Below are 15,606 nucleotides of genomic sequence, written 5' to 3'. Positions count from 1 at the left end.
CCTTACATGAGAGTGAAAATTAATCAGCAGTCGGTGGTCACGTGATGTTTAGATACAAATAAGAGGCTTGCAGACAAACAGGGTTAGATTAGAAGAAATCTGCAAACACATGTTTTCTAACTATAACCATCAGGATTAACCAGCTATAAATAAACTGTCTTATTTCAGCACGATGCACATGGATCACTGATTTTTCCTTCAAACTTCTCTGGCTTCAATCCTAGAACATTATATGATATAAACTATGTACTCAAGTGCATATTAGTTTTCACATTTCTACATGTGAGAGATTAATGGTGTATTAGGCAACTCAGCACATGAAACCACCTGCTTACAATGAAACTCGTCTTTAATCAAGAAATTCATGTATATTTCAATTTTAACATTAATGTTCTGGACAAAAGACAGTACTGCACTGCATTCAGCAATGGAAATCTACACTTGTACTTTGCCCTGTGCCTTGAGACAATGGCGGCGGCGTTTCATAGAGATACGATTATAACTGTCTCCGGTCACCCATTATGCAGCTGAGGTAAGGAAAGCCTGTGGAAAAGCCACAGCACCTTTTAAAGTCAGCCTCCTCGAGTGTTACACCGTGCCGGAATAAAATTACTTCCATGTGGGCGCTGCAAGTACTTACTGTTTGGACAGCATACGTACAGTGATCAAGGGAGTTCCTCCATAAAGCTGCGTATTAAAAAGGTTGTGGGGGGTTTACAGAAGTAAAGACAAAATGATGGTTTGGACAGATTTGTTTCTTTATGGAAGTATGAACTTCTGCAGTTATGTTATAGCTTGTCTGAAAACACAGTGAAGGCTTTAAATGTGAGGACACAGGAAACACATGCTTTCAATATATCACTCCGTGTTTAATTGCATGTGAATTAAATATTTCTGATAAACATTTTTGCTATAGCATGTGTAACAATATCTACAGCATACATTTCAGATTACTCAGTGAATAAACCCTTTCAATTGGGGACATTACAGATTATGTCAATTTTTATAGTGCAACTACAAGTGTATATCTGAACTAAATTTCCATATCAGTTCATGTAATATAACAAAAGCATCTCTTTCACATATACACAGAAGTGTTTTTAAAACATTAGTTCCATCAGGGGGATGTAGTGGATATGTCACACGTTGTACACAAACCTATAAAGCTATTCCAACATATAAAAAAAAAAAAAAAAAGAGCCGAGTGGAAATATTCAAGGCACTTAGAATTATACAACAAATGAATTTACAGACAAACAGAACTAAATACAAGTTAACCAAGCTGTGACATTTCATATACAGTTGGGAGCCAGGACAGATCAGGTGAGCTAAAAGGCATATTTCTGTGTTATAATAGTAAAAACAATATCCTAGCAAACATTGCGTGTTGCCATTCATCCATAAAGTGCATCACATGACCTGTTCCAGGCCTAGTTTGAGACAAGTCAACATCCCCCGTAGCCATTATATCCTTCGTAGTCATCATGAAAGAGTGAAAACAACAGCTGCTCAGCACACTCGATCACACGTGAAACGTCTGCCTCTCAAGTGCTCTTAAGTGTAAAAATATGGCTTTAGTGGATGATTTAATGAATAACAGTCTTGATGCAGATAAAGAGCCAACAAAGCTAAACTGTGAGTTTATTAGTTGCCTGTGGCATTCACTTCTTCCTCAAATACCAGCCCAATGGTTTTGCATCCTAACAAGCTTTGAAACGATGACTACGTTGGCCTTGTTTTCCCTCTTTTTCCAGCCCGTCAGGTCTTAAACTTTAGGATTTTTCAGGTAAAAAGAATAGCACCACTGTATACTTGAGGAGCTTTCACCTCTTTGTGTCTTTCACCCAAATTATATAGTTATAATTCTATAATTATACTCCTGAGTATCTCACCTGGTCGATAGTTTTATCAGCTGGGATTTTGAAACATCTGAAATAAAAATTCTGTCGAGGTTTCCTAGGATGCCCCAAAACATGACTAACGTGACTATTGCTGTAACTGCAATGCCAGTAGAAAAAAAACAAAACAATCGACAACGTCCTACGTGGATTATCAAAATACGAAGAAGTAGCTGTTAGATCTGATATCTTAAAATCCACAGCAGCTAAAACCAAATCCTCATTCCTACATATGTGAGCAAAAATGCCATTCTTGTCCTTTAATCACGCCACAGTAGGCCTTGAAAAAAAAAAAAAGGAAATCCAGAAGAAGTGCCAGGAGAGGTCTGGTGTAAAGATTTGTGAAATGACCTTCACCTGGAAAATTAATGCCTTCAAATGTTTATGCATATATGCAGGAATGTTTCTTGGTAACGACACGATTAGTATACATGTCGACCTTTACATTCCTTGGCTTTGACACAGTATGGTACAGACTAAATGCCCCCATCAGGACATGATTTATGACACATGGCACTAAAACAGGGTGGAATGTAGCTTTTAGATGCACCGGAAAGTGGAGACACAATGGCAATTTTCAAGACGGAAGGACCGTCTACCACAATAACAGTAAATGGCAGTACACTGCAATGAGATGAAGTACCTGCAGACCAATCGTTACCAATCCTCTGTCAAACACACCTGTTACCTGCTTATCCTGAGTCAGACTTTTATTTGAACAGCCACACGGGGGTGTCGTTTCCCTGGTTTATAAAGAGGGCCTCTCATAACAACTAAGATACCATAAGGCAAAGGACTGCAGCGAAAACTATTGAGATTATAATTCAGATTTCATATAGATTGTCACAATTGTGAAATCTGCCCTTTTCTCCTTTTTGGTCAAAAATTCAGACTTTGGCTTTGGGCTCTAACTCATGAGGTCTTGTGGATACACACTGGGTTCAAAAGTGAATCATCAGGACCAAGAAATCCAAACACACTGTCAGACAGATCCATTTAGTCCAAAGTCCCAACAAGGTGTTCAACATCTTCTGTAGGTGCCGGATAAAATTTCCCATGGTTTGTTGCTTTTAGTATACAACCATTCTCTTTTAAGTCCAGATCTTGAGGTATCATCCAACTCCATGACTGGACAATGAAACATCACTTGCCCTCTGACAGGTAGTAAGATGAGATGTGAAAGGACGTGGTAAAGGCAAAGTACAAATAAGAACACAAGAAAAACTAAAAAACAAACAACCCAAACAAACATGTGGACTAATGCTGCAGTGAGGAGGAGGAAAAGAAGGCAGGGAGAACAAAAAGAGATGACGAGGAAGACCCGGGTTTATTGTTAGTGTTCTGAGTTCTTGTGGTAGAGCTGAGTGACCTGGATGACGGGAGGAGAGACGCTGAGCGACGGACCGCACCAACAGGCAGAGGATCGCACAGGCTGCACCTCACACCTGCCACTGGAGAGAGGGAAGTCAGAGCAGAAGAAATACACTGAGCACGTGACAGAAGGTAACGGGACGAGAGAACATCAGGCAACACAAAGACAGACAGACAAAGATCCAAAGAGGAAATGCAGATGCGAGAGACTAGAATAGCTCAAAGTGTGAGGCATTGATGTGGGGAGACCGAGACATCAAGTTATTGATGCCGCAGCACCAGAATACTGCACGTACAGGTCCCCTGAGAACACAGCGAGACAGGCTTGCTATCCAACTCTATATAGCATCTGTTAAAACACAAGTGATAACAGATAAGGGCATCAGGACTGTTTACATCCCGTCTACATCCTCAAACATCACGTGCACTCACAAAGCATTATATACAGTAGTACTTTTATAGAAGCTGTCAATCCAACAGACGAGAATAGGAAGAAAGAAAAACCTGCACTCCCTCAAATCCAAACACCTACAATGGTCATGTAATGAACATACATCACCACGTGAAAAGGAGGCACAAACACCATTTGTTAGTCATATGTGATGCAGGAGTGCAGTGCAGCACAGACAGAAGAGAGGACAGGACGTTGGAGTACAACAAATACACACCACAGCTGGGGCAAAATCAATTTCAGGTCACTTGCTTTAAAACTAGACTATTTTTAAACACATCCTTTAACTCAGATAGTTGTCCCTTAAAAAGCATAATCCTGTGACAGGTTTAAATCAATATGTGGTTTGTTAAGACCGGACTTTGATCAGGAGACATTTTTCTGAACTAGTTTTACTGAAAGTGAAATCACCCCAATCCGGAGAAACATCCCGACTCCGAGCACTTTAAAGACAGGTTTGTTTATTTTTCAAATAAATCTTAATACAGCACTTACATGTAATGTGTGCAGCTCCGGGGAACACGGGAATTAAACGCACATTTACCATGTGAGCGCTGCACTTAGACCGACTTGAAAGCAATCCGAACCCATCCTTAAACACGCCAACATCATTAAACATGACATCTTTACTGTGCAGTTAGCAGTGGGATGCATGTTATTGGCAAGAAGAACAGAGTGGGGGGAGGAAACAGTATGCCACAGTGTTAGCCTGCTGAGCTGCAATTGAAAGTACCTCACATGTTATGGGGCTCTTTATTTTCACATTGGGGCAGCACTGCTGTGAAATATGAGAGTGAAAAACAAGTGAAAACATATTTTAAAAAAAGAAAAGGAGAAAGTGGAACAAGGTTTAGAATATTAATGATAATTATCTTCTCCTTAAACCAGAAACATCTTCACAGACATGCATACGCCATTTTTTTTTTTATTACCATAACTACATTTACACACTAGTGTGTGCCGTCTTTATGACTCTCGTGTGGGTCTGAAACTCATCACTGAAACGTTGACATTTGTATTTCTTGATTTCAAAATACCAGAAACATAACAACAGCCAGTATTTGGTAAATAATGTCCAATCCTGGAATAAAAAACAACATCTGGGCAGTGATGAGAACCACAGTTCAAACCCACAACGCCCATTGTAGTGAGAAAACCGTGCAAACACCAGAGTCGATTTCAGTATTCATTCCCAACAACTGAACAACTTCCTTTCTGCGTGATGTTGATTTTTATTTTTCGTGTTTCTTTAAAAGTGTAAACATCACTCCTTTTTGAGCATAAACATTGTGTAGATTTAGAGATATTTATGACAACTTGATGTCTTTACTTTTTTGTTTTCTGTTTATTTACATGTTCGAAATTTAACTCTTCTACTGACAGTAAAGAACATTTTTTAAATTCTGATATTAAAACGGTTTTCTACTTGCTTAAAAATGTGAAAACCTTTTCCATGAGGAGGAAAGATACACCGAACCTTGCACTCTGTGAGTCTTACTCCTATGAGATCAGTAAATACTGTCATTTAATTAAATTAGGTTGTAGAGGATGAAGTAAGAGAGGTGCACACTCTTCAGGGCCTATAAATCAAGTTCTCTGCTGTGCAAACCGTTTTCACCCTAATCAGTCGCAGAAAACTGCACGTCCTCAGATAAGACAAATTCTACTAGTGGTTTTAATAATGAGCTTTTGAGATTTTCAGTCATCTCCAGTTTACTACATTAACTGCAGTTGTAAATCCAACACATCATTTATTCATTTGGCTTCAAGGCTTCCAGCAGTTTATGAGCCGTGATGCCTTTAACTTTCCTGATGGTCTTATGTGGGGTTTTATTAACTCCAGATTATCACGAAAGACAAAAAACATGCAAGTTTTGTGCAAGACGGACAAAATCAAATGGACTGAAATGCCTTGCAAGAAAGCCTGTTAACCTTACGAGAATGCTCCTTAAGGTGGTTTAAATTCACAAATGAACCTTGCCCCTCGACCTTTGATCCACTTTTAAAATAAATGGAAAATCTGCTTTAACTTCGATGTTGTGGCAGCATAAACAGATATAATTCTGTGGAAATCACATGAACTTTGGTTGGTGTCAGGAGCACATTAGAGGAGTAGTAGATCAAACCTACTCCTTGTTTTATCGTTGCCATTTGTGGTTTATGCGAGCGTCTCTTACCCGGTGTCTTCAGGGATGTCCTGATCGGCCTCTGCAGCAGATGACTCCACATCTGCACTGCTCTCACTGCCCTGAGCTGACAGTCGACATGGAGACTCTGGACTAACACACTCATCGCTGCAACAGAGATTCACACACACATCCAAAAGGTCATTCTCCTCTCACATGTGAGACTTTTGTGAATCTCTCTAAGGATGCATACGGTTGTGTTTATCTACTGACTTGATATGCTTTTCCAGTAGTAGGATGGCTTGCTCCCTCTCCTCCAGTCTCCTCTTTAGGGAGGCAATCTCCTTTTGCTTCTCTAGCAGCTCCTTCTGAAGACGATAGTTGCTCTCCTCCAGAGTCTCACAGAACGCCTAGAAGAAGGGGGGAAATGAGGAGCAGAAAATATTTACATCTTTACATGGTCAAAATACCATATAGATAACAACAATGGGGTTTTCTTCAGAAGTTCGTGAATTGAAAAGGCCCAGCGGGCTGTGAGGTCTGTGCCAAAAGCTTCAGCATGCATTTGATGCACATTTAACCTTGATAAGCTGTTGTTAGAATTTTTTTAATATTACTTTCTACACCAGGATCCTTTTCTAGCTGACGGCTGGTAACTGTGCAGGGGCGGATCTAGCAAAGTTTAGCCAGGGGGGCCGATAGGGCATGAACAGGGGAAAGGGGGGCACAAAGACATACTTTTCTTTCTTATTCTCATTTAAAATGTCTAGCTTTTAATAAATAATTATCTGAATCTTACACCCAAAGTTTTAATTTGATGTAAAATGAATAGAAGTCAATTACTGTATATAGTAACTATTAAGTCTAATAAACCCTAGTAAGCTTTAGAGATGGACCGATATTACGTATCGGTATCGGTCCGATACTGACCTAAATTACTGGATCGGATATCGGAGAAAAATAAAAAATGTAATCCGATCCATTAAATATCACGAAAGCACCTCACAAAACTTGCAACACGCCGTAACTCACCTCAGAACGTTAGCACGTCGGAGCAGTATGCATCACGTGATAGAGCGGCTGTGGCATGCAGGACCTGTCGGTGGTCTGGATAGCATGTGGAGCTTCGCTAGCAACCTGGCATTTCATCTCCGACAAAGTTATCCCGAGAGAAGTAAAGCAAGTGTGTAAGTCCATCTCTGAATGTTTGTAAAGCATTCCTGCGTTAAGCTTGCCAAACGATATATGGAGCGACTGCCTCTTCTGGCTGCTACTTCAATCATGAAACTGCTTAATGATCAGCTGATCGGCTTTTCTGTCGCGAGTCCGTCTCTCTGGTTTGTTTTTGGCCCACTTTGCACCAGAAAGAGGAAACCAGCGGCTGAACAACAGCAGCACGTTTAAGCTTGATAATCTGTTGTTAGAATTTATTTATTATTACTTTCTACTCGAGGATCTTTTTCTACAGCTGACGCTGGTAACTGTGCAGGGGCGGATCTAGCAAAGTTTAGCCAGGGGGGCCGATAGGGCATTAACAGGGAAAAGGGGGCACAAAGACATACTTTTCTTTCTTATTCTCATTTAAAATGTCGAGCTTTTAATAAATAATTATCTGACACCCAAAGTTTTAATTTGATGTAAAATGAATAGAAGTCAATTACTGTATATAGTAACTATTAAGTCTAATATATATACCCTAGTAAGCTATAGTACTTTTTACTTTGGGAAGGTACGATCTGTGCAGTCTGCAATTTTGTTGAAGAAAGATGTTGAATCTATTTAATATTTCTTCAAAAATAATTGATTTCTGTGCATTTTTTTTTTCACACTGCATCAAATTAAGGTTGATTACGTCGATTAAGCATCATGAGGTGGAGTGTGAGGGGTGGTTCCCTATTTTTTATTTATTTATTTTTGTTGTTGCTGGGAGTTGGAACTCTATTAGTTAGGTTGCTTAATATTTACGCTAAGTACTCTTTAAAATACCAGAATAGGGAGGATGGTGTAGGTCTAAGTTTATTAGATTGATCAGTATTGCTGAACTATGAAATTTTTTTTTTTTTTTGCATATAGGTATAACAGAATAGCTTAAGTGTAGTTGTTGTTTTAAACTTGAGTATGAACTTTTATACAAAATGCAGCAAGATATTTAAAAAAAACAGTTTTGTTGATTAAAAAACACTATATCGGATTCATATCGGTATCGGCAGATATCCAAATTTATGATATCGGTATCGGACATAAAAAAGTGGTATCGTGCCATCTCTAGTAAGCTTTACTACTTTTTCCTTTGGGAAGGTACCATCTGTGCAGTCTGCAATTCGGTTGAAGAAAGATGTTGAATCTATTTAATTATTGTGGAAAAATAATTGACTTCTGTGCATTTTTTTGTGCATTAAATTAAAGTTGATTACATCGATTAAGCATCACGAGGTGGAGGGTGGGGGGTGGTTCCCTATTTTTTTTTTTTTTGCTGGGAGTTGGAACCCTATTAGTTAGGTTGCTTAATATTTCCACTAAGTACTCTTTAAAATACCAGAATTGGGAGGATAGACTAGGTTTAAGTTTATTAGATTGATCAGTAGATCAGTATTACCGAACTATCAAATATTTTAGGTGCAGTGTATTTTTTTTTTTTTTTTTTTTTTTTTCTTTTTTACATACAGGTATAACAGAATAGCTTTAGTGTTTTGGTTTTTTTAAACTTGAGTTTGAACTTATAAAATAATGCAGCAAGATAATAAAAAAACAAAAAAATACACTATATCGGATTCATATCGTATTGGCAGATATCCAAATTTACGATATCGGTATCGGACATAAAAGTGGTATCGTGCCATCTCTAGACGACATATACCATCATGGTTTAGGCACCTGACATCTCACTGCACTGTCTTTTGTAATGAGATTAAGGGTTTCCTTTCCATAACTTTCCATGTTGGCTCTGTTTGCTGCAAAGTCCAAGAACAGTGCTCAGTCTGTTAGCTGCTTTCCGGTTCTTTCATATGAGATTTTCAGTTGCCAGATGTAGTTTTCCTTAATATATTCCTTAATGGCAGGGATAAACAAATTGCAAAACAGCTTTAAAACTAAGAATGCACTGATTCAACTGGGAGGAATCCCGTCCTTCTAAATTTGAATAACACCAGAGGTAATGATTAACTTAAAAGGCAGAGGACAGCTACATGTCCTGTGTCTATCCTGGGACAAGATGTGGAGGAGGAGTAGAAGTAACTGATGCTCAAAAGCTTCAGCATCCAACTTACACATACTCTAAATGCACACTCACCCTGCTCTCCTCCAGACTGTCAAAAGGCCCAGGTGGATCATCGAGACACAGAAACTCTCTCACCGGCAGGCTGTCAAGAACAATAAATGATGTAAGATTAGAAAGATTAGAAAACAGGTCAGCTCACACTGATATCAGTTATCTTTTTAGCTATGCATGTATTTTCCACATAGCTCTGATGCAGCCAACACAAACTAAGAGTTACGGCAAGGTTTGTCTGCAATAATGACCCAGCATGACATAAAATATGGCCCAGTAACATTTTTATTATTAAACATAATAGGCTCATACCAGTTGGCGATGTCCTTGTGTGCAACCAAGTTTTGCAAAAAAGCTTGCAGTCCTAACTGTCTGTCTTCCAGGAAGTTACTGTCATAGTTGTCTTTGAACCAGCGCTTAGGAGGCAGTGAGAGGCGGAAGCCTGGAAATGTCTCCTTCAGCTGGAACAAATACACACAGACACACACAGTGAATGATTGCCCTTACATTCAGCTACAGGCTGTAGGGGCAAAGACAGTCATGTAAGGGCCGTGTAGACATCATGCAGAGATAAAAGTAATAAAGTTGGTGGCGGGCCAAGAAAAACGCTTCCAGCCCACAAAGCAAACACACTCTTCGTCTAGATTTTGTGCTCGGATCAAACCTGCATCCAAACAAAAGAGCACAGGTCTGCTACTTTCTGATCTATATACCTTACTAAATAACCAAATCACAGAAATGTCATAATCAAAAATGTTTTTCATAATAGTCTGTCATCAGATTGTCACATTTTTATTTCACGTGCATTCAAGATACAACCATACATCCAAAAACACTTAAACCCCCCCCCCCCCAAAAAAAAAACAACAAAATTTCAAAATGAGCTTTAAATCTCATGAGCTTTTTTAATCACACAGGTGAAAGTCCAGATTAGTGTTCTGCGCTATGCTGGTGTCATATTACAGACCTCATGCATTTTTGGTGCAACTACACATTTCTTAATGTGTTACTTACCACTGTGTTAAATCCAACATGAATTCTTTCTTGTAGTAAACTTGGCTTCATTCAGCAGAAATGCTTTCCTCACAAACTGTTCCCATGGTCACGGGTGGTGAGACGTACCTCTATTAATAAACCTATTATTCCAGCTTCATTCTGAGCTTAAGCTTTGATAGGATATATGCAAAGTGTTTACATGCAAAACCAGACTGTTTGTAAAATGTTCATAGCTGCATAGTGAGTAGGAGGCTGGAAGAGTTTTACATGAAAACTTGTTGTGTGAGGTTTAATATAGCCTGGACACAATAGGTATGTATACAAGTGTGACTGTCTGAAACATTAGTATACAAATAGAAAGCACATGGGTTTTGCTGTGGTTACGCAAGGTGTTTCCCATACATGTTGCCAGGTTGGTATTTCTGAGGCTAGAAGATTCGACCTGCCTCATTTCTGTCAGCTGTTTATTTACTTTCCGGCTCTTTGAAAAGTTGCACCAAAATGTTGAGAAAAAGCACCGAGTTTTTTAAATGGACTAACAATGAAGTGGAGTTGTTGCTGCGAGTAACACAAAAGTACAAAGTTGCAAAAGCGAGTGAGAATTAAAGAATTTGAAAAAGTTATCTGGATATATCTTTATATATCTTTAATAGGGCTGTCAAAATTGAGAGCAAACAAAACAACTGCTGTATAATCAGGGGTGCACATAAGTGGTCCGCAGGTGCGCTGTCAAAATAAAAGACGCGAACCAGATAAGTTACAACGTGCGTTTGCGTACATAAGATTTTCTGGAGGAGGACAGACATTTGTTTAGAACTCTTTGTTTAACTGGTCACATGACTGCATCATATGACTAACATGCGTCTCCGTTTTTGCTGTCAACACTGCGATGCGAAAACACTGTTTTGAAATGTATGCGTTTTTGAGAGCGTTTTGAAAACGCTGCCTCAGTGTGGACGGGAGGCCAAAATGGAGAGAAAACGATGCATTAGTGTGGACGTAGCCTGAGATCCTCACTGTCACCTAGGACTGCCTACTTTCTTTGGAGTATATAACGGTTTCTATAAAAGGTTCTGCCTATTGATTTCAAGAAAAATGACAACATGTTGCCAAATGTTTCTGCTGAATAAACATACAACCTCACTGTATCGTGCTAAAGTCCCTCTATTGAAGTCAAAGAGCATTCAACATTTAGGACAAGTCTGGTGATATTTTTGACTGTATGTAGAGAGGTTTAGGAGACATTGTGTTAATATGTGGTCCCAGTGTCAATTTACTCAGAGGGAGGTGGCCTGGGGTGTGTAAACATGTATGCAAACCTGTCTGCTTTCACCATGCGATTAAACTTCACAGTGAAGCTATGCTGACTGAGGTCTGAACCTCAAAATAATGTTTGTGATGAACCACCCTGTACAGAGTCAGTGCTCTATTATACAAACCATACTATACAGATCATGCTAGGTATTTCTGCCTCGTATTTGCTGGTCCCTCTGAAGCGTTCACTCACGGCAGCCAAGTACTCTCATCCCTGTAACCTTTCCAAGGTAGAGCTAAAAAATTTAATCCTAACAGAATAATCAAAACACACTTCATACTGACAGATTTCCAAACTGTGATCAGTCTCATTGATACAAACATGTTCTCAATGAGACATCCACTGATGATTACTGTGAGCTGCTTTTAATAGGCTTAAATTCTTCAAACCTTACACCTTTTACATGATTTCTCCATCCATATAGTATTCTCATATAATAGTATGTCTCCTCTGTTAACTGTGATTATATACTCTGAAAACCACAAGAGACCAGAGCTCCTAGTTGGCTCAGGCCCGCTGGCTGTTTGGGAACAGTAGGCTTCTTTGTGTAGCTCGAATCATGTTCACTGAGCATTCAACAACTAAAGAAAGCTTGCTGAAAGCAGAGGGATTGATAGTCGAAACCAGTTGCTTCAGTTGTGGCAGGATTATAATAAGGTTTACCCTCATGTAGTTTTCCAGTTTGGGACGGCTCATTTAATCCCATGCACAGACAACACACCCAAACACACCTTGTCATTGAGTCTTGAGAAGTCAGCGTATCTTCTGAAAACAACCCAGCTCTCATCTAGAGTCTTTCTCACCAGGATCTTATACACCTGCAGTAGAGAAGGCAGATGTTAATAACTGCTCACCATGTTTGCTTTAGTGTTTAGTCACTAATAAATACAGACTAAATCTAGCACAGACAGCGGTTGCCATGCTAACTAATTTTCTGGATTCCTACCGTGAACTTGGCCCTCTCCTCCATGACCTCATACCCCAGCACAGTGGGGGTGATAGGCCTCTCCTCAGCTTGCTGGCTACCACTAGGATCCGATATAGACCGCGGACAGCTCGAGTATTCGACAGATGGTTCCAGAGTCCCGTTCAACTTAGCCCGTGTCACAGGGCTCTGAAGGGGTGGGGGCGTTCGGCTGCGGCCACCCCTGTCCGCACAGCGAGACTGATGTTGGGAATCTAATTCTCCGCATCCGACTCCCCCATGTTCCTCCCCAGCCATCCTGGCGATTGAAGACGAAGACTCTGAGCTGCTGGAGACACTTCCTAGCGATGAAGCTCGCTGCGCCCGTCTCAGCTTGTTGCTACCACGGGACAAGGCTCTGTCCATGGGCACAGGAACAGGCACAAAAGGTGATGCCATCTTCCTGAGTTGTGTACTCCTGCCACACCACCATAGAAGTCAATAAAGCTTTTCACACCAAGCTTGTCTTGGTACAGTAGTGTTGTGTGAGGATGAAGTCTAGCAGCAATTCTGAGCCTGAAGGGCTGACATTGAAGACTCTATAGAAAAACAACAACAACAGGAGTTATTAGGTGTAACATTATATGGAGGATCATTACACTGCCTCTAAATAATCTGTATTTAAAACCTAATCTACTTAATTCGCCCTGAGTCTACATAAATGTGGCACAATCTGTCAAGTACCTCACAAACCCAGGGCACGTGAATTATTGACACGAGCCCCATATGATTTATAATTTATGAATTTGTGTATTATGTGTAAAATTCATTACGGTAAAAGCCTGTAAAGATTAGATTCACATGTCAACTTGAATGAAACAGAGCTGCATGTTGGTTTTCATGAAAGAGAGAGGCCAGAGAAATCAGCAGCTACCTGTCTATTTTGTTCGTGTTAATTCAGCTTCAGAGCTGCTCAGAAACCAGTCAATCCACTCCATAGGAGTACAAATGAAGAGCGTTTAAGAATACTACTGACGTACTCGTAATGGGAATATACGCTGTAAAAATATAGCGATTATAAATAAAATCTGGCAGGCAAAAGTGGGGAAAAAATAACTCAGCAGCAGAAAGAGGATGAAAGGATAGATGTAAGAAGTAAACACAATGAGACATGTCATTTATGGCTCTCACTAATTGACAAGGTCCTGCTGCTATTTTGGTGAAACACGGCGAAAACTCTGGGACGGCAGCCAGCGTTACAACAAAACACGGGCTTTCTAATGTAATTGCCCTGCTTCGTAAACATGAATGCCATTTTTAGACCAAGTCGCTAACGATATAGCTACCCTCTATGTTATTTTAGCAAGCAAGCTAACCGCATTCACTACGATTCACGACGTCCTTTCTGAGCTCTGAGAACTTCATTAACAAAACATGGTCGTGTAATAGTGTTAACCCGCCTTTCAGTTTAGAGAACTACTATCAGAAAACCACAAGAGTACAGTTTATAAAACGTTACCGTTCTCACCGTCAAAGTTAGCTACACTTTAACATGAGCTAACACTAGTTAGTTTCACTACAATACAAAGTACGCTAACAACAATTTTACTGATATAATAGCTGTTTACAACAACAATTGAATGCCGAATGCAGCAAGAATTACCAATACTGCGTCGGATATCTGTTTTTATTCTCCTGGTAGCATTTTTCCCAATAATAAACAAACCAACAGTTAAATAGCCCGGTTTTAAACCGTGTTTGGTGCGTCCCCCATCCCACTGAAAGAACCGGGCATGTATCACATTACATTCAGGTTAGCTAGCGAGCTAAGACGACCCCGAGTGAAAAGGTCTTTCGCTTACCGTAGGAGTCCAGATATCCTTCTCTGTCCGAAAATATGTTTACTACAGACATAGAGCCAAATGTGTAGTTGCCCCGTTGCTGTTTACCCGCCGCCGTATCTCCTCCCTCTGTGTTTTCATGTTAGCATGCTGGAACTCTGACCACAATGACGGCAGTACCTTTGCATAACCAGTAGAGTGCGCAGTAACACGCTTAATACTATATAGAAAATGTAATTCCTCAGCAAAAAAGTAGACACAAGACTTAAAGGGATTTGAAACAGGTACTATCAGAAAACACACACAGACACACACACAAAGGTTTTAGGCAGGTAGGGAAAATGCTGTAAACAAGGAATGCTTTGTGTTAATCATTTATTTTCATCAATCAACAAAATGCAGTGAATGAACAAACGAGAAATCTAAATCAGCTCAATATTTGGTGTGACCAACCTTTGCCTTCGAAACAGTATCAGTTCTTCTAGGTACACTTGCACACATCTTTTGAAGGAACTCGGCTGGTAGGTTGTTCCAAACGTCCTGCAGAACTAACCACAGATCTTCCGTAGATGTAGGCTTCCTCACATCCCTCTGTCTCTTCATGTAATCCCAGACACACTTGATGATGTTGAGATCAGGGCTCTGTGGGGGCCAGACCAGTACTTGTTCTTCTTCTTTACACTGAGGATAGTTCTTAATGGCTTTGGCTGTATGTTAGCGTCATTGTCCTGCTGCAGAATACATTTTGGACCAATAAACAATCATTTATATTTCTGAAAGCATTCTCTCTCCCTCCCTCCCTCCCCCTCCGTGTGTGTGTGTGTGTCAATAATTTAAACCTGTGAAGAATCATTCCATAGAAATACCTGATTCCTGGAACGAGCTGAATGACCACATGGCTGTTTTTTCAATGTCATTGAACGTGCCACATAGGTTGACACAGAGAATGAACTCTCCAAGTCCACTTTGACTTATCATGTAGCAAAATCACACACACGCCACACACACACACACACACACATGCACACACACAAACTTATTTTTCTAAAGCTTGCACCATAACAGATTATGTTATGCAAATCAGTGTGGTTGGTTATGGGTAAGGATGTTTTTGAATTCTGAAATAAATCAGAGTACTGTGGTGAATAACCGCAAAGACATTTTGCACTTTGTCATTTTTGTCATCATGTAGTAGAGGGAGAAAAAAAATGTGTGCAAATATGGTTTAGAATATATCAAACATTATCCAAATATTTTCAGTGTAAATGGACAAAAGAGTCCTTTCAAATGGCACCTACTGGAGCGCTTCCAGTCTTTCTTCTTCTTTTTTTTTTGGATCAGTCATTCTGTGATTAATTTAAACGAGGAAAATTTTAAAGAGCTTCCCTTTCAATGTCTTCTTTAGTAATGATCTCTTTGTATGATTGGTCATCACG

The 15,606-nt window shown here is 39.8% G+C and overlaps 1 protein-coding gene across 6 annotated transcripts; it reads right to left on the bottom strand.

Moving 5' to 3' along the window:
* Nucleotides 1-2,759: 2,759 nt before the first annotated feature.
* snx16 (sorting nexin 16) lies at nucleotides 2,760-14,337 on the bottom strand. Of its 6 annotated transcripts, none has more exons than XM_080865830.1 (9): nucleotides 14,192-14,337; nucleotides 12,372-12,928; nucleotides 12,157-12,243; nucleotides 9,427-9,575; nucleotides 9,136-9,205; nucleotides 6,120-6,256; nucleotides 5,898-6,014; nucleotides 4,454-4,498; nucleotides 2,760-3,349 (listed from the first exon to the last, which is right to left on the bottom strand). In XM_080865830.1, exons 2-8 carry the CDS (start codon nucleotides 12,786-12,788, stop codon nucleotides 4,480-4,482), a joined length of 996 nt encoding a protein of 331 aa, XP_080721956.1. In that variant the 5' UTR covers nucleotides 12,789-12,928; nucleotides 14,192-14,337; the 3' UTR covers nucleotides 2,760-3,349; nucleotides 4,454-4,479. The 6 variants fall into 6 exon arrangements, with proteins under 6 accessions (XP_080721956.1, XP_080721957.1, XP_080721959.1 ...); XM_080865831.1 differs by having other exon boundaries at nucleotides 4,459-4,498; XM_080865833.1 differs by having other exon boundaries at nucleotides 4,454-4,495.
* Between the last annotated feature and the right edge of the window lie 1,269 nt (nucleotides 14,338-15,606).

The sequence above is a fragment of the Rhamphochromis sp. 'chilingali' genome (assembly GCF_963969265.1).
Source record: "Rhamphochromis sp. 'chilingali' genome assembly, chromosome: 18".
Taxonomy (NCBI): Eukaryota; Metazoa; Chordata; class Actinopteri; order Cichliformes; family Cichlidae; genus Rhamphochromis; species Rhamphochromis sp. 'chilingali'.
This window is presented reverse-complemented; position numbering and strand designations above follow the sequence as displayed.